The sequence below is a fragment of the Diabrotica undecimpunctata genome, chromosome 6, assembly GCF_040954645.1.
Source record: "Diabrotica undecimpunctata isolate CICGRU chromosome 6, icDiaUnde3, whole genome shotgun sequence".
NCBI lineage: Eukaryota > Metazoa > Arthropoda > Insecta > Coleoptera > Chrysomelidae > Diabrotica > Diabrotica undecimpunctata.
The window spans coordinates 17,181,768-17,200,573 of NC_092808.1; the positions used below are offsets into that span (position 1 = coordinate 17,181,768).

Consider the following 18,806-nt stretch of genomic DNA (forward strand, 5'->3'; position numbering starts at 1 on the left):
AGTAGAAAAATTCCACGGTGGTTTTTGCACTGGAGTTTGTCTCCTTTTTTATAGGTCGGGCGTACTATACTTTTGTTCCAGTCGTCGGGTATTTTCTCTTCTTGCCATATGTCTTTGATGAGCGCGTGGATGTGACTTGCTAGGTGGTCGCCACCGCCACCTACCTTATACAATTCAGCTGGTATTTCGTCAACTCCCGGAGGTTTATTGTTTTTCTGGGCCTTAGTAGCTTTGAGAACTTCCTCTATGGTCGGAGCTTCTACTCCATTCTCTTATACATTCATTATTTGCCCACTCTCATCTTTACATAGACTTATTTGAGGTTTATACCCACTTTTTATCTTTTTTAGGTATTCGTAAGCCCCTCTAATTTCGTTATGTTTGAAATCTTCCATTTTTTCTATTTGTCCATTTTAATGGGCTCTTTTTTTATTTCTACATATCTTGTCTGCTTTCCATCTTGCGAAGACGGAAATTAGCCGCAATAGAAGGGTGTTAAGCTAAAGATTTCACAAATAGGAAGCCGCTGTATTTGGTCTAAATATAAATGAAAGAAAAACAAAATATATGGAGTGTATAAAGTAGACAACCATACCTACAAATATGCCTCCACCTTTCCCTAACTACTAACTAGGCTCAATAATAAATGACAGCCACAACGTCAGTCAAGAAATACAAGCACGGATTCTTAACAATAATAAGTGCTTTTATACAAAGACTTAATGAAAAGTAAGTTACTGAATCGTAAGTCTAAGTGATCACATATGGATGTGAAACGTGGACCCTTTCACCCACTGATAAAAATCAATTGAGAATATTTTTGAGCGCAAAATATTAAGAAAGATATTTGGACCAACCCATTGTAGCAATGGTTCGTGGAGAATAAAAATGAACTATGAACTGGATGAATTAATGCAGAGCACAGATATCGTCATATTTGTAAATTCACAGACTAAACTGGCTTGATAAATTATAAAGAATGCCAGAGATGAAAACCCCAAGGAAATAGGACAAGAGGAAGGCATCGTAAAAGGTGGATAGAGAAAGATTTTAAAACCATGAACATATAGGCAGTGGTAAAGAAAATTATCCGACAGGGCAGAATGGAAGAATGTTGTTAATCAGGCTAAAACCCATAAAAGGTTGTAGCACCATTAGAAGAAGAACGATATTACTGAGATAATTGGTCGATGATAATTAAAGTATGTTAAAAACACTACATACGTTATAGGTTAGGTATATTGGCAGTGAAAGGAAGCTGAGGTGAATTGAGAGTTGAAGAGTTACAAGCATATGCATGGGCCACCGCATTTAATGTTTTACATGAATAAATTTAGTTTTTAAATAATAAGCATATTTCAAGACCTGAATAAAAATACACACTTGTTTTTAATATGAATAAAACACTAATCATATAGTAAAAAATTATATTACAATCACTTATCTTTAATATACAATAATTATTCATACTTAAAAAACTCATGTCCTTTTTAATGTTTATCACATAAATCGATAAAAAATTAAAGGAACACATTAGAATTTTCTTCTCTTAAGAATATCAGGCTTCCAGTTAATTGGATGTGACTCTTCAGTTGCTGTATCGTCTTCTTTATAAATTTTTATAGTCTTATCCGCCTCTGTTGTTATTAACCTCGATCCAGAATTATCGAAAGTCATTGAAAATATGACAGCTTCGTTATCCATAGATCCTGGTTGGACGGGAGCCTGCAACCTTTGGAAATTGTATCCGGTTCTCCAGTCCCAAAAGTGAAGAGTGCCGTTGTCTCCACCTGATACTAAAACGCCCTCTGGATTTACTGCCAGGCAGTTTATGATAGTATTATGACCCGATAAGTTTTGAATGAATTTTCCGTCAGGACATTTCCACTGTTTTATGTTGTCAGGTGAACCAGAAGCGAACATATTTCTGAAAACAGTATAATCATTAGAATATTAAAAAGCAAACTATCAATAAAAGCAAACATGTTAAATCAAGATAAAATTAGATACTGCAAAACCCTACCCCTCTCTGTACTAAACATCTATCAACTGCATTTAATAAAATGTTTTTACTTACAAAGTTGGATGAAAAACAATATCCCTAACACTCTTCTTATGGTTGGTCAATGTACAAATAGATTTTCCTGCTGCTAAGTCCCATAACCTAATGGTGGAGTCATGTGATCCAGTAATAACCTAAAATATAAAATCAATTATACATGGTTATAGAATATACAGTACTAAATTGAATTAAATACTAAATTTAAAAGTGTTCCCTTTGTGAATCTCACTAAACATGACAAATACATAAATGATGATGGTGACAATGGATTAAACAACTTTTTATCTCTACTACAATTGAAAATCTTTACCTGAGGTTCTGTTGCTTGGGAAATGACTGTCGAAACAGTATGTGTATGACCTGTCAGTGTATGAATATTAGCTTTAGTCCGCATATCCCACACTCTGGCAGTAGAGTCTCGACCAGCTGTCAAAAGTACATCTATTGTGGGATGAAGTGATAATGAATATACAGCTGATAAATGTCCATGATAGTGCCTGACAACCTAGAAAATAAAAAATGCATATTGAACAAATTTATCACAAATATTAAATTATTTTGTGTACTAGGAACTTACTGACTTTTACTGACCTTATTATACTCAAGATCCCAACATTTCACTTGTCTATCCTCACCACAACTAAACAAGTAAGGATGTCTCGGACTGATGGCCAAACCTCGAACTGTACTGACATGTCCAGTTAGTGAAACTTTTAACTGGCCTGTAGCCAAATCCCAAATTTTTATAATTCGATCTGCCGCTCCTGTAGCAAACCACTGAAAAAAATATATGTTATTAAAATCAAATACTGAACCAAATATACATTAAAGAAAGTTTTAAGGGCAGTTATTAGCCCTTTGATTTAGTCTATGATTCAGATAATACTACTCTCTTTTTTAAGTCTTCATTCATCTAGTCCTGGATATAAACAACTTCCCATTCTTTTTATGCATGATTTTGTTTAGGATGATAAGAATCAAATTTTTTCCAGCGATACTTTGGATATCTTCCCGTCTGGGTTTAACCACTCATTCAAGAACATATATTACTCTGGTTTTTTGTTGAATTGTCTCATAGAGTTGTATTTGTATTTTTTTAGAATTTGTTTTTACATGTACATGCCATTGTTTCATTGCCAGAAATAAATACTGGAAAGATACAAGACTCAAAATCTCTTCATGTTAAATTTATATAGATTTCCAGAGCCTTAAATAATTATATAGAACAGTTTACAAACCTCTTAACACTGTTCCACTCTTCTTTCCACTTCAGAACTCTGGTTTTCTTTTCTAAATTATATTAATGTTCAATATGTTTTTCAGGTTCAATATTTGATTAAAAGGTTTATTTGTATATTTTCTGAAGTCATTTTAGTTTTAGGTAAATTTATTTTGAGTCATGTATGCTTTAATGTGTCATGTAATTCTTCCAGCAGATTTTTAGTTTCAACTTATGGTAACAGTATCACCTTAAAGCATTTCTCTATTAACAGATATTGTGTCTGTTCTTTTGTCCGCACCACTTGTGACTTTAATACTAGCATTTTCACACATAAGGTATTTAATTAAATGCTTCCGAAGTTAAAACATTGTGCTTGCCATTGCGTTTTGGTAAGTTTGTAGTCTGTCACTGAACCTGATACTACCTGATACTATACATCAAGAAATTGTGTCAATGGATTTAATTTCTGAATGGATTTTTAAAAATTTACATACCTCATTTCCTGGTTCTACAGCAACACATTTCACCCACCCCAAATGTCCAGCAATTACTCTATATAGTTTCCATGGAGCATGCCACTTTGGTTTTGGCATTGTAGGTGCTCTTTTCAATTGATTGGTCAATTGATTCTGGTTAGTATTTTGTTGACTTTTTAATACTAGACTATTATCTGTGTAAGGAACCACCGCACTATCAGCTGGTTGACCATCTGGAGACTCTGCCGTACCAGGAGGGGGTGGATTTGGACCAGCTTCAGCTTCCCTCAGATTTTTCATAGCTTGCATTCTTTTGACATCATCAAATACCATACCATAAGAGTCTCTTGCCTTTACCAACCTTCGTATTTTTTCTCTATAAAAAAACACATATAATTGGACTAAACATTGGGCAAATTTTCAAATGAATTACAATATTCTGATGTATTATTAACTGTCTTAACTGAAATTGCTCTATTTTTAACTTGTTCAGAATAACAGTTTGTAAAGTGTTTAGTTCTAGTTTTAGTGCTGATTTTTAAGCTACTTAATATTATAAAAATATGAGAAGGGGTGAGGAAAACAATTTCCAAAACGGAATACATAAGGGAATCACTAAAAACTTACGCAGTATCATCAATTGATGGCAGAATTCCTTGGTTTGCTAAAAACATATCATGAGATCGTTTCAACGATCTGAACACAAGAGTGTGAACAGAATGTCTTTGAACGTCTTCTGTCATGTTATAAATCTGGATAAAAATTTTCTTACTGATAATTATTTCATCGAAAATTTGTATGTTGTTTAAAGTTTACAAGTAGGCCTAACTAACCTCACTTTACAGGGTTCGTTAAATAAAAACATCAAAACAGTGTCAGATGTCAATTCATTGATAAGTTTACTTTCTCTTATGCAACACGTATTAGAGAAGATTTAAAAGAAACAAATTAATGTGAATTAACTATTAGTATAAAAACTTTTTACTATTAATTTTTAATTGAAAATGAAACGTTTATATATAAAATATTTATAGAAAATCGATAGTTTTGATTATATCTACTTTTATGCCTATTTTTATTCCACGGAGTTTTAATGCCATTTAATTTAAATTTCGCATGTTTATTTCTCCTTCCTCTCAACTCAATCTTTCTCCTAGTACTTCGTACATATTTTGATTTAGACAGTAATTCTTTGATAGTTCCAACATTTTTAACTTTTCAATGTTTTTTTTAAGTTCAACAAATGTTGAGGTGTTTGAAATCTATTATTTTTCTGGTTTATAAGAGCTAAGTAATAGTAATTGGCGTATTAAATTTGAATTTAAATTTAACACTTGTTCTTCTTATAAAGTACAGCCATTATGTAAACTAAATATTTTATTTGTATCACATTTTCTTTCTGAACAGTAATACATATTATATCCATCTGCTTCTACACTCTAAATAAAAAACGCTTAGGTAGTTAAATAATATATTTTATTCCTTGTAATGTTTAACTAAGAATCTCAAATAAGCTATCAAGAAGAATTTAACTGTTCATATGTGAAATATGTGTTTATAATATAAATCATTATTCATTGTGTCTTTTAAATGTTGATTTTCTTCTAAGCGATTAGATAACCCACACATGCTTATCAATTTAAATAAATCGATAAAAACATCGGATGATCTGCGCATGGCTAGCATGCTCGGCAATAGTTTGGTTATGGACAATATTTTTCGAATGTGTATGTTTGGTTGACTAATTTCAGAGCGCCATCCATCGATCAGCTGTTTTTTGCTTAAAATTTGGCTAAAATAATGGACAAAAATATTTTTGGCATGTTACTTGGATTTGAAGATGAACCCATTAGTGAAAAATATAAGAATCAAGTCAACTTTACCGTTAACAAAATCGGAGGAAAGCCAGTGAGTAACATTTATTTACCTAGTTTGATATACCATTATAAGTACACAAAAAGAGTAAAAGTGGTAACTAATATACGAATGAATACTACTATTCATAAAACTTATAATTCTAATGATTATACTTCTAATTTAATAATATAATTTAAAAAAAAAAATAAAAAGTTTTGGAGGAGCTGGGATTTGAACCCAGGACTTTCTGCATGCGAAGCAGACACTCTACCACTGAGTTACACCCCCTATATTTGTAGTGAAACAAATTATCGTAGTTGTCATGTATCATTATTTGTTTTAATTTTAGGATTATCCATCAAATATAAAATTGGATCCTCCAATTTGTTCTTTATGCCAGCTTCCAAGACCTTTGATTGTGCAAATATATGCTCCATTAGAGAATCTTACTGTTCACCGTACTCTTTATTTATTTGCCTGTATAAATCCCAACTGCTGGAACTTAAATGAAGGGTAAGTTAGTTTACAGATGAATTAAATAGATATTAAAAAGTACATTAGTTGTCTTAAAACAGTTTTTCTTTTATCTAGTTTTCCATACTTTAACATGTTAAATTTATGTCAGATTTGACACTTAGGTATCAATGAACTCATCCTATGAATTAAACCTACTTTAAGGTATTTGGCAGACCTACCTGTTTTGTCTATGCTCTTTTATACAATTACTCATTTTAACTTTTCTTCAATAATTATTGATCCCGAGTTCTTACGCTTTTCGATATAACAATAACTATAGAAGTCGCCAGCATTAGTTCATCTTCCATTCTTTCTCATTTTTAAGCATGTTTTATTGTTAATTGTGTCTTTTGAACGTGAAACGTTTCTTATAAATGCAACCATACACGATATAACTATTTTGTAGTTGGCTATGCATCAGAGTGAATTCCCAAGACCAAATAATCGAAACTACTGAAGAAACAGCTGCGATTGGACCTAAGACAACCGCGGCAACCGACTGGTGTGCAGATGCGGATGAATGGGACGACGACAACAACGCAAATTTTAACGAAGAAAATGGGAATGTCATTAGTAACATGGAGAAAGTCTCTGATGAAGATGAAGAAAGCTGCTCAATGGAAGATTCCTTAAGATCCGGATTCGTTAATTTGAGTGTGGATGATAGAAACGCCAACAAAGGAGCACACGGTGAGTACCTAAATTATGAATATAAAGTTCATATTACATACATAACACAAGTGTACTTATAGAGTTTAAGAAGAGAATGCGCCTAAGATTAAGTTTACGATTTTTTTTTTCAAAAAGTTACCTTTTACTTTTTTGTCTTGAGAAGAACAAAATATCATATTTATCGTAGCAACAAATGAACCGATGCGGTTTTACAAAATCTCATTTTGTTGGGGATTGAAAGGGCTTCTATCTAGTATTTTCAAAATTATTATACAGCCATTTTTACAAAAAATACGGTCATTTTAATTTTTTGTAACGTTTTTCAACTTTGAGCGCGAATTTTGCAATAACAAGTGATTGCAATTAAATTTGTAAAAGCTTAAATTAAGGCTTCTAATGTACTTTTATAATTTTTTGTCTATATTTTGTAAAGTCACGTACCTTAGGCTTCGCAAAAATGTGAATAAAAATTCATATTTTACCCCTTTAAAGTCTCATAAGTAAATAATATCCAAAAATTTGCTGTTGCACGGACTGGAGAGTTATTCTTGACATCGCCCTTTATAACACAGAGTAGGTTTCAAAAATTTAATAATTAATGCACACTTTTTCACCCTTAACCTGTGCTATTATTTTTATTTATAAAGGGGTTGGAACGTGTGCACGAAAAGTGAGGCACACTTTTTTAATTAAATACATCTAAATGATTATGTACGCATCAGGTGCGTTACCTATTGATTTGATCACAATGATATTGGTACTTCGGAGCATGAGTAAACAAAAAGAATTACTAAGCACAAAAAGAGGATAATACAGTACTTAGGTCATGTGTTGAGAGGTGAAAGATATTAATGACTCCAAATCATATTGGAAGGTAAAGTACAAAGCAAAAGATCAGTTGGAAGACATCAGAACTCATGGCTGAAGGACCTGAAGATATGGTATGACCGCTCATCCACAGAAATCTTTCGTGTAGCAGTTTCCAAAGCTACAATTGCCATTTGGATCGCCAACCTTCGAAAGGAACGACGCAATAAGAAAAAAGCAATGACGACTCGAGATAAAGAGTTATATGAATGTATGCCGGAGTTAACGAACAGAGTCTGTGGGGAAGGCAATATAATTTCGAACTCGATAGACTTTTTGGTGATGCAAATATCGTGAAAACCATCAAAATAAACTGCCTAAGATGGGTGGGCCACGATATGCGGATAGATGAAAGTTATCCTGCTAACATAACTATGCTAAATAGGTTGGAAAAAGAAGGGGGCGACCTAAACTCAAATATCTGAACGATGTGCAGGAAGATTTAAGGGAGATTGGAGTAATCGTACGAAAAAGACAGGGAAGGATGGAAGAATATTTTGAGACAGGCCAAGGCTCACGAAAGGCTGTAGCACCAGCTGATGATGATGAATTTTAACTAATATATATATATATATATATATATATATATATATATATATATATATATATATATATATATATTATATATATATATATATATATATATTATATATATATATATATATATATATATATATATATATATATATATATATATATATATATATATATATATATATATATATATATATATATATTGATATGATATAGGAGAAAGAAAGATATTGTTTAAAAAATTAATTTATAAGTTATATACTAGATAATTTTAGATATAACAAGTATTTGGTTATTTTAAGAAGTTATATACTAGAGAATTTAATAAAAATATATTTATGTGAGGGCATTTTTAATAAATTAGCATATAATAAGTGTAAAAAGTTGTATTTTAATGTTGTAAATATATTTAAGTGAGCCATGTGCATAGGCAACCAACTATACAGTAAATTGACAGACAGAAATTAATCATAATACGAATATAAAGTGGGGTTATAATAATAATGTTAGTTTAAAATGTTTAATTTATATATATTTAATGATTTAAATGTTTATTCTGATCTGAAAAGCCTAAATGTCAACAAAATTATTAATAGAAAAGAATGGAATTCTCTGGATCACCGGAGATGGCCATGTTTGCGAAATGGTTTGTTCCAGAAAATTCAGACATGTATTTAATAGAACAAATGGAACATGATTTATTGCCAGATGATTCTAGAACAGAAAAAAAGATATAAATACCCGGTGATTTGGATTAGAAGCGATCAGTTATGAGTTACAGTTACTATGAGTCCAGTTTATTATGAAAGTTAGTAGACACATTTAGTTAGTGAAGTAAATTGTTCAGAATTTTCAAGAAGGCAGTCAGAAAAGTTTAGTAAGAAATATGAAAGTTAGTTGGAGTCAGTGAATCAGTTACAAATAGTCCAATTGTTTAATATAGTGAGTTAAATGAAGATTAAAAAAAGTATATTGGAAGAAATTAAAATTATATTATGATTGGAGATTAGTATAAATCAAATTATAATAATTGGATATTGGTATATTGAAAAGAAGAATAAATATAAATGCTGTTTTGCTGGTTTGCTTGGTGGTTTATAAATGCTGGTGAAGAAAAATCTTAAATTATATCTTAAATTGGTAGAAGCTGATAATTGGAAAAAGTAATTTCACAAAAACAAGGATAACCGAAGTACGAAGACATTCAGTGGTGATTAGAATCTATATAGTGGAAAACAGTTAATTTAGGCATTCAGTGAAAGAAAGGTACAAAATTTTGTTGATATAATTTAGTTAGTGTCATAACAATTTCAATTTTGAAGATAGTTTGTTTAAATTTTACATTGTCTATAGAATTTAATTAGTTTTATAAGAATATCAATTTAAAGATAGTTTATTTTAAATTTACATTGGCTAGGTTAGATATATATGTGTGTTTCATAATAGTTATAATAAAGATAATTATTCACAAACAACACATCATAACAATATATATATATATATATATATATATATATATATATATATATATTGTTTTTTAAGTAAGTACCGTTTTGGAATTAAAAAAAGACGTGCAAAGATATGGCAATAATTTTATTTTTACATGAAAGCCTGTACCTTAATCTACTTTTCTACATAATTTCCGTGAATATTGAGACACTTGTCATAACGTGGCACCAGTTTTTGAATACCCTCCCTCCTGCCCAGGTGTTTCTTCAAGTGCTGGAACAAATGGTAGTCGCTGGGCGCCAGATCAGGGCTGTATGGAGGATGATCTAGAGTTTTCCATTTAAATGATTTGATGAGATCTTTGGTCTGATTAGCCACATGTGGACGGGCATTGTCATGCAGCAAAACGATACCCTTACTCAACTTGCCACGTCTTTTGTTCTGGATTGCACGACGCAGATTTTTCAATGTCTCACAATAAGACGCTGCATTGATTGTCTCATTCTTCTTCTTTTTCTTCTTCAGCCTTCATTCATCCATTGTTGGACATAGGCCTCCTCCAATTGTTTCCACGCTTCCCTATCTTTTGCAATTCTCATCCACTGCTTTCCAGCTACGGCTGTTATATCGTCTATCCATCTCTTTTTGGGTCTTCCCACGCTTCTTTTTGTTTCTCGAGGTCTCCAGAATGTCACTTTATGAGACCATCTGTTGGTATCTTGTCTTGCTACATGTGCTACCCATTGCCATCTCAATGTCGCTATTTTTTCCATGATGTCGGTTACTTTAGTTCTTCGACGTATTTCGGTGTTAAGAATTTTGTCTCTGAGGCTTATATTTAACATGGCCCTCTCCATGGCCCGTTGAGTTACTCATAATTGTTCTGCCATTTTTCTTGTTATTGCCATAGTTTCCAATCCATAAGTTGCAACTGGTAGTATACAAGTGTTATAGGTTTTTCGTTTTAAGTGTATTGGGATTTTTCTGTCTTTTAAAATGAAGCTCAACTTCCCAAAAGCAGCCCATGATAATTGTGTCCTTCTTTTAATTTCTAGGGTTTGATTTTCCTTTTCGTTTTTAATTGCATGTCATAGATATATATATATATATATATTGTTCTACCTTTTCTACATTGATGTTATCTACCGTGATGTTTGTCTCATTACGAGGCAGAAACTCCACTAGCAATACTCCTTTTCTGTCCCAAAAAACTGTGCACATGATTTTCCGGGCAGAAATTGTTTGCTTAAACTTCACTCTTTTGGGTGATGATGAATGTCGCCATTCCATGGATTGTTGTTTCGATTCTGGTGTGACGTAGGCCACCCACGTTTCGTCACCAGTAACAATTTGGTCTAAAAAATCTTCACCTTCACTGTGGTACCGCTCAAGGAAAGTCAATGCACTGCCTAAACGTTGTGTTTTGTGCAAATCCGTCAACATTTTTAGAACCCAACGTGAACACAATTTCCGGTAATTCAAGTTCTCGGTAACAATGCGATACAAAACACTACGAGAATACTGAGGAAAGCAGTCGGACAATGATGAAATTGTAAAGCGTCTGTTTTCTCTCACCTTTTCGTCCACTTTCTGCACCAAATTTTCATTAACGACCGAAGGACGCCCACTCCATTCTTCATCATGAGCATTTTAAATGCTCTCACCCATTTCCTCACCATTCCATCACTCATAATGTTTTGTCCGTAAACTTCAACGATCTCACGATGAATATTGATCGGTTTTACGCCTTTAGCACTAAGAAATCGTATAACAGCCCGTACTTCACAATCAGCGTGACTCACGATTGTTGAAGGCATCTTAAACACTGGAGTAAACAAGTATACAATGAAGAATCAGACTGTAATGGCGTCAGTGCGTAGACAAGAGATGTAGGTAACCAGCGCTCATGCGCGGAACGCCGACCGTAGCGCTGCGGCGGCGGAATCGCAAAACGGTACTTACTTAAAAAACATGCCTCGTACTTTTGTTTTAGTTTAGATATGTCGATGCATCATGCCCAAATACTCCAAACTTGAGAAAAACAGTCTTTATTTAAAAAAATGTGGCTTGCTACATTATTACATTAATAATAAATGCCCAAAATCTTATTTAATCAACCAGCTCGGCGACCTCATCAGCAACATCAGGGCTGACGTCCTCTCGTAAACTATTGTAGGAGGGATGATACACTGAAGGTATGTAGGGTAATAATGATCTCACATTTTCAAGTCTCTTTTTTGCCATGCGAATAGGTTCCATATACTTCTGTTGTAAATCTGATACAGAAAGCACATTTTTACGTCCCTTCTTGACAACAGTAACGGGGTTGTAGGTACCATTCACATAATGCTTAGGTAACGTTAAATGCTTTTCTGTTATCATTCTTGAGTAAAAAGGGAAAAACATTGGAAAAATTCAAAGATTGCTGGTCATCAGTGCGAGTACTCTTTTTAATGTTCTCTAAGAGTGGTTGTACATTGAGAAAATCTTCCTGCTTCATAACAGTTAAGTTGAAGGGCTTCTTTTTATTATATTCTTTTATAACTGTATGTCACTCCTCAGGAGAGTACACAAGCGGAGCATACTTTCTATGTCGTTTTTCTATAAGAGCAAAATCTCTGTCAGAAAAAAGATTGCCGTGGGTGTCTTCATAGTATCAATCCGGTTCCGAGGGTTCCTACATTGTTTCTTTGAGCAGTAGTCGTTTGTACGATTGGTAGGTTACTAACCTTGTCAATCACCCTCCACATTTTATCTTGGCTTGGGACCGGCTGTGGTAACCGCAGAGCTACTCAATCCACCTCGCAATCACTCCAGACAGTGTTAGTAAGAAAAAAATAGAAGATATTAATTACATCTCTGTACCACAAAAATTAAAAATTGTTGCCAATATTTTTTCTCCATTTGAATTTTGTTATCCTAATAAATTAGTGTGACACCGTATAAATTTAATTGTATGATATACTTACAGATTATTAATAATTATGAATTCCCATTATGCCAAATGATCTTATGTTTTTTTTTTATTGAATAAAATAAAATCTATTGCATATTATTTTAAAAAATTCCTACTTCGACCTACCGAAACGGGCCCGCGCGTTGGCCCTTCAACCATAATTTAGTTTTGATAATATAGGAAAAGGAAAAGTAAATGATTTAAAGGCCATATTTTTATCTCATTTAAACTCAATACTTCTTTTACCTACAGATATACTATAGAATAGAATAGAATAGAAATATGCTTTATTGTCACTGAAAATTATTGAACAATTTTATGGACAAAGCTAAAAAAAAATCAGTCAAAAACTACAAAAAGTATAAAACAAAAACAAATATAATAAAAAAACAGAACAATACAAATTAGTAAAATTATTGTATCACTTACATAATTTGTACAGACAACAACAAATGAGACAAATTGTAGCCACTGCTTGAGTCACCCAAATGTAACAATACTAATTTTGTTTCTTTGTTATACATTAAGAAACTCGTCAACTGATATGGTCTTTCAGAGATAGATTTTTGTCATCTTACGAAACTTAATGAAATATGTTGCGGATTTAATTTCTCTTGGAAGGTGATTATAAAGTTTTTTTGCACTATATAGAATAGAATTCTTTACTCTAGCTGAGTGGACGGGATCGGTAAATAAACGTTACAATCCGAATTTCTAATGGAGTAGCCATGATCAGGTCTATCGGGAAAAATGTTTAGATGCTTGCGAATCAAATAAACCGTTTCCAAAATAAATAAAGAGGGAAGCGTCAAAATTCCGTGATTTTTGAAGTAGGTCTTGCAATGAGTTGTTTGTTTGAGACCAAATAGATAACGAATTGCTCTTTTTTGCAACTTAAAAATAGAATCAAATTGGTCCGCTGTACTAGAACCACAAATTGGAAGCCCATATCGAAGATGGGACTCGAACAATGAGAAATAAGCCATTTTGACAGAAGATAAATTTAGTTCCTTCGAAACAGATCTTATTGCAAAGCAAGCTGAGGCTAGTTTCTTCCTTAAGGAGTCAGTATGCAAGGACCATTTAAGATCGCTGTCGACAAGAATACCTAGAAATTTCACGGAATTAACGATACTGATTTGGCTCTCATTCAAAAGCAAGGGTTGAATGACTCCTTTATAAGATAATGCTACTGTCTTATCCACGTTAAAGCTAAGTAAGTTGGAGTCTGACCAAGCCTTGATTATAAGCAAATCAGCGGTTATAATTGAATGAAGCGTTGAAATATTACTAATATTGAAATTTTATTGCAACAATATTTTTCCCTATATAATTTCAATTTTATTATTATAATTATAGTATTATAAAGACTAAATACTTAATATTTAAAATAGTAAGACTCCAACACTATTAAAACTCTGTACTTTAGCATTCATTTGCTTATTTTAACTTCTATAGAGTATATATTTCAAATGGTCACCCTCTATATTCTGTAGATACGGGTTCTTGTAATGTAATTCCAAGATTATTTTATTGTAATATTTAAAACTGGAACTAATCATTTTTATTATCCTATATATGGTAGCCGCATTATTATTTTTTGGTGTAGACTCTGTTTTAAGTATTTTTGTCGTACTGACAGATTTAAAAACGGTCTAGACTAATAAAATATTTTATAGTTATTTTAATGGCCTAAATTTTCAGGAATATTTAAAAACCGTAACAATTTTGTATGCATTGTGTCATAAAAAAGCTGTCTAAAAATGGTCCCAACCTATAATGCACAAAAATATGTTTTGCAGAAAAAAACAGTGAAACTTTTGATTAATGACAAAAATATTTATAATGTAAATAGCTTTGGCTGGGAAGAATCTGACCTTTCATAGAATAAAGGTTTCCACAGAATTTTATATTATAACTTAAACTACGAGAAAACGATTATCTTTAGTCTTTTACAGGATAAAATCACTTGCAACGAATTAATTTAAAAACGTTTTTCAACTTCGTAAATAAATTCAATGATTTATTGATTTATTTTGAAATAACCGTGATAAAAACAACAACAAAATTCCTTGAAATACAGTAAAAAAAAAATAATTAAAGTTTTAATCAAACAATAACGTAACCTTAAAATATGAACATTCATAGTAAATATTTTAATACTTTGATATTCTTACCTCACAAATTCACGAACTACAAATAATACCAATCGCACAGAATGAATGTTCATAACCAAAAATTCCTTATTTGTTCTTCAAATAATTAAAAAAAAAAAACAATATTTCCAACCTCTTATGGGACAAATACACACAAATTAGAAATGTTTGGAAAGGTTTTTAAAATCCCCGCCCAATGGACTTGATATATTTCCATCGATACTTAAAAAATACAGTTCACTGTAAGGCGGCCAATATAATATTAAGATAACTATTTATAGAACACTATGTAGATTCATACAGTTCTTAAAGCAATCATTCTATTCTGAGAAATTTATGGTGTCGTTAAATCGTAAACAATAAATGCTGAAAAATTTATGGTGTTGACGGTTTTGCGAATTTGCATATCTAGACTAGACCAATCTTACACAAGGAAAGAGAGGGGACGCTGTAACGATAAGATTACTTTATCGTTACTGAGAAATTTAAAATAACTTAATTCTGCCTGTAAGGTATGCAACCAACTATACATGTAATCGTATTATCAATTGTTTATCAATTGGTCAAACTGCTTACCGCCGCTTCCGCTTAACTTGGAACTGACGGAAGCCGACGATTTTAAAAGTGTAAGACTGACTTGATATCGAACCATTGACCGAGGCAGAGAACGATTGGTTGATACTCCAGCGACCAACGCACGTGGCTCAAGTTATCAGAAAAGAAATTTTAAGTTATTCAGAGGTGATATTAAGTTAAAGAAGGCGTTTTTTTTTTATTATATTAGAAGTTTGGAAAAAGAAGATTTTGGTTCAATTGTTGAAATATTGTTGCGTTGGTCGTTGGAGGAAGAAAGAATATAAAGTCAATACAATAAACATTATTTTGGATTTGGGGTAATAGCTTTCAGTTGAGTTTAGTTTGGAGTTTTTTTTTGGTTTTTCCCGAATATTGGAATAGCGGTTCAGTTTGGTGCTAGAACAGTGGGCTTACAGCTTTCACCCGAACGAGTCCCGGCGGCGTAAGGCGTCCGGAAGAAGAACCTTCTCGGCTTGAGAGTAGACAGGTTTTTTTTACTGTTTGGTAATATCGTAAAAATAAGTTACTTAAATATTGTTTAAACTTTAGTGAGTGGACGAACCAAAACTTAAAAATAATCCTAGTCAATTTTCATAATTCATATTTGCGTATCATTATATATCTTACATTCAATTTTTTTCTTAACATCATTTGCTTATTTTTTTTGTGTCATTAAATATTTTAAATATATATATGTATTAGTAATAACAGGGTAGGGGTGGATTTTAATACACTTTGTAAGGTCATTTGTGCACAAAGGTCCATTTTGTATTTTTACAGCCCTACTGGTAACGTCACTGATTTATCTTGGATCTGTTCCTTTCTGAACAGACCAATTGAAATATATTTACAGGTTATCTGATTGGAATCAACTTAGAAATTGTCGAACTGATACATTGTGTTAAATATAGGGAAGGGTAATAATTGTTTTAATATATAAATAGGTTGGTTGTAGCAAATTTTGTTTTAATTAATGAATAAAACTTCATAATAAAAGTTCCTACTTTTCTAGCATATTAGAGGGTGTAAATATATTGTAAATAGGGATCAATAGGTTTTTTGTATGATAGGGTATTTAAGTTAAATTGTATATTACGGTTTACCGGTTTTTCTATTTTATTATTATTAAATTGGGTTATAAGTAATAATCTGTTTTATTAAACAACCTTTTTTTTAATAAAGTATATCTAGTTACAGAAAACATAGTTAGCAGCAGCAATAAAGTCACTAGGTGAAGTGTTTGTTAGACTAAGAGTCCAGTAAACATCTTCCCTGGCGCCCAAATCATTCTTCTCTCATATATTCCTGTTGTCAGTACTTACCCTTAGTTCGTTTTGGTTATTCTTATATTTCCTTAGTTAATATACATCTTTTCTATTCTTTACTGTTTTCTCAGGGCATGCAAATAGGCCTAACCCTACCTTGAGTATCAACTGGCCAGTCTCAAGCATACCCAGCTAGCCTAACTGCATTCAGTTTCAACTCTTATTTTAATTTAGTTTCAAACTTATCTTCACACTACTCTACAGATCTTATAACATCAGGGACATAGTCCCAAGGGATCTGCCTACTATATTTGTTACAGTAGCGCCCAAAGTGGAGAAATATAACTTTGTTACAGTGGCGTAGTCCAACGTGGAGCCCAGATTTTCAGTAAGATAGTATTCCTTAATTCATTTGTCTCTTTTTTAAACTGTTTCTAGTTTGTTTGTCTATTTTTGCATATTTTATAGTTATTTAGATCCAGTGTTCTTTGCTACAGTATCTCAGAAATATTGAATAGTGTCTTATATTGCTGTGTTGGTGGTTTTGTTAACTTTAAATTAATAACTAATTGTAAACCTTCATTTAGTATAATATTTCTCATAATTATATTGGTTTGACATTTCTGGTTTGATCGGGTTAGTGATACCTGTACATTTGTTGAGAAATATTGAATAATTTATTGTATTACTATTTACATTGTTATTTGCCAATAGTGGTTTTGTTTAGGTGCGATCACACTATATAATATATACTTTTTTTTGGTCAATTATTGCATACTATATATAAAAATAAGTTCAATTTACTTATTGTCATTTGATCTCTCAAACCAACTTTAAATTATTTTAAATATATTTATATTTAAAGGTATAGGTACACCTTTATTAATTACATTTGGTTAAACACATTGTTGATTTTGGTTTGTTGGTGATATTTTTTTTTTTTTCTTCCTCTCTTTCATCATGTGTACCTTTAAGGCTGAGCATTTATTAGTTAAGGAAGTGGATTATGAGCTGAGGATAAGGGGAATCCCCTTTGAAGAGTCTACCAAGGTTGAGAAAAAACACCAATTATTGCGCGGTGCCTTGAAACAAGAGCAAGGAAATAGGAGCTTTCGACAAATTTCTTCTGTAGATATTCCTTTTCTGGAACAACAACAGGAGATAAACCAGACGTTGGAGGACCTGGCTCAGAGGATATCCGATTTTAGAGGGACTGTCCATGATAGCATGTATTCCAGGTTAATTTCTCGTCTTACTCATATCTCTGGTCGTGCACATTTACTATCTTGCTCAGATGAGGAGCAACAAATTTTCAAGCGCTCTATTTCCATTAGAATTCTTAGTTTAGAAGGTGAACTTGATTCTCGAGTAAATCCGGCAGCCACTTCCACTCCTATCTCTTCTGTTCATGCAGCTAATTCGTTTTCACCCCCTAAACCAATTCAGGTACATAAGTGGGGAATTTTGTTTTCTGGTCAAGGTCATCATGATGAAGTCATTACCTTTTTGGAGAGAGTGGAATGTCTTCGTATTTCAAGAGGTGTGAGTGAGGATGATCTTTTTGCAGCTTCTGCTGAATTATTTACAGGTCCTGCGTTTACTTGGTTTATGAACAACCGTCATAGCTTTTCCACTTGGTCTGAGTTGGCTCAGAAATTAAAATCTGATTTTCTGCCTTATTCTTTCCAAGATGATCTCCTAGATGAAATCAAAAACCGTAAACAAAAGCCAAACGAACCTGTCACTATGTTTATTAACACCATTTTGGGCATGTGTAGTCGACTTGAGACTCCTCTATCCGACTTTGCCAAAATAAAGATCATTCTTAAGTGTCTGTTGCCTTTTTACCATCAGCAATTAGCTTTAATGGACATTCAGAGTATCGAGGATATCACGGAGAAGTGTAAACGTTTAGAGAAAACTCTATCTTGGTCTTCTTCTTCTGCAAGGACGTCTCGACCTACTTCTGGTCCTTCATTTAACTTAAGTTTCTCTAGAAATCGTTCTTGGCAACCCAAAACTCATACACAGAATGTGTCTGTGGTGAATTCGTCTTTGACTTGTTGGAATTGTCGTGAGCCTGGCCATGCATTTTATGAGTGCGTGACACCTCGTACACGTGTTTTCTGTCACGGTTGTGGTAGAGACAACACACTCAAACGTAACTGTTTTAAGTGTTCGGGAAACGAGCGGACAGA

The 18,806-nt window shown here is 32.5% G+C and overlaps 2 protein-coding genes and 1 non-coding gene across 5 annotated transcripts in view; 1 reads left to right on the forward strand and 2 right to left on the reverse strand.

Moving 5' to 3' along the window:
* Nucleotides 1-1,413: 1,413 nt before the first annotated feature.
* Nucleotides 1,414-15,085, reverse strand: Tango4 (transport and golgi organization 4). Of its 2 annotated transcripts, none has more exons than XM_072534331.1 (6): nucleotides 14,789-15,085; nucleotides 3,779-4,136; nucleotides 2,654-2,839; nucleotides 2,373-2,567; nucleotides 2,078-2,196; nucleotides 1,414-1,927 (listed from the first exon to the last, which is right to left on the reverse strand). In XM_072534331.1, the coding sequence occupies exons 1-6, from the start codon at nucleotides 14,839-14,841 to the stop codon at nucleotides 1,534-1,536; spliced, it is 1,305 nt and encodes a 434-aa protein (XP_072390432.1). In that variant the 5' UTR covers nucleotides 14,842-15,085; the 3' UTR covers nucleotides 1,414-1,533. The 2 variants fall into 2 exon arrangements, with proteins under 2 accessions (XP_072390432.1, XP_072390431.1); XM_072534330.1 differs by lacking the exon at nucleotides 14,789-15,085 and adding an exon at nucleotides 4,388-4,623.
* The window catches only part of trus (programmed cell death 2 like trus), an 81,579-nt gene continuing 68,107 nt past the window's right edge, over nucleotides 5,335-18,806 (forward strand). The window contains exons 1-3 of one of the 2 annotated variants that reach the window (XM_072534332.1): nucleotides 5,341-5,668; nucleotides 5,967-6,130; nucleotides 6,540-6,823. In XM_072534332.1, the coding sequence (XP_072390433.1) occupies nucleotides 5,561-5,668; nucleotides 5,967-6,130; nucleotides 6,540-6,823 (556 nt within the window). In that variant the 5' untranslated portion in view covers nucleotides 5,341-5,560. Of the gene's footprint in view, nucleotides 5,669-5,966; nucleotides 6,131-6,539; nucleotides 6,824-18,806 lie in introns of both variants that reach the window. The other variant, XM_072534333.1, reaches the window with a different exon arrangement.
* On the reverse strand, nucleotides 5,834-5,905 carry TRNAA-CGC (transfer RNA alanine (anticodon CGC)). Its single transcript has one exon. It is a non-coding gene; the product is annotated as a tRNA-Ala (tRNA).

Bases quoted from the DNA above. Each gene is read 5' to 3' on its own strand.
- Tango4 (XM_072534330.1), bottom strand. From the start codon at position 4,503: ATGACAGAAGACGTTCAAAGACATTCTGTTCACACTCTTGTGTTCAGA. The intron at 4,137-4,387 runs GTAAGTTTTTAG...GTTTTTTTATAG, and splicing joins CCATCAATTGATGATACTGC to AGAAAAAATACGAAGGTTGG. The intron at 2,840-3,778 runs GTATGTAAATTT...TATTTTTTTCAG, and splicing joins CTGTAGAACCAGGAAATGAG to TGGTTTGCTACAGGAGCGGC.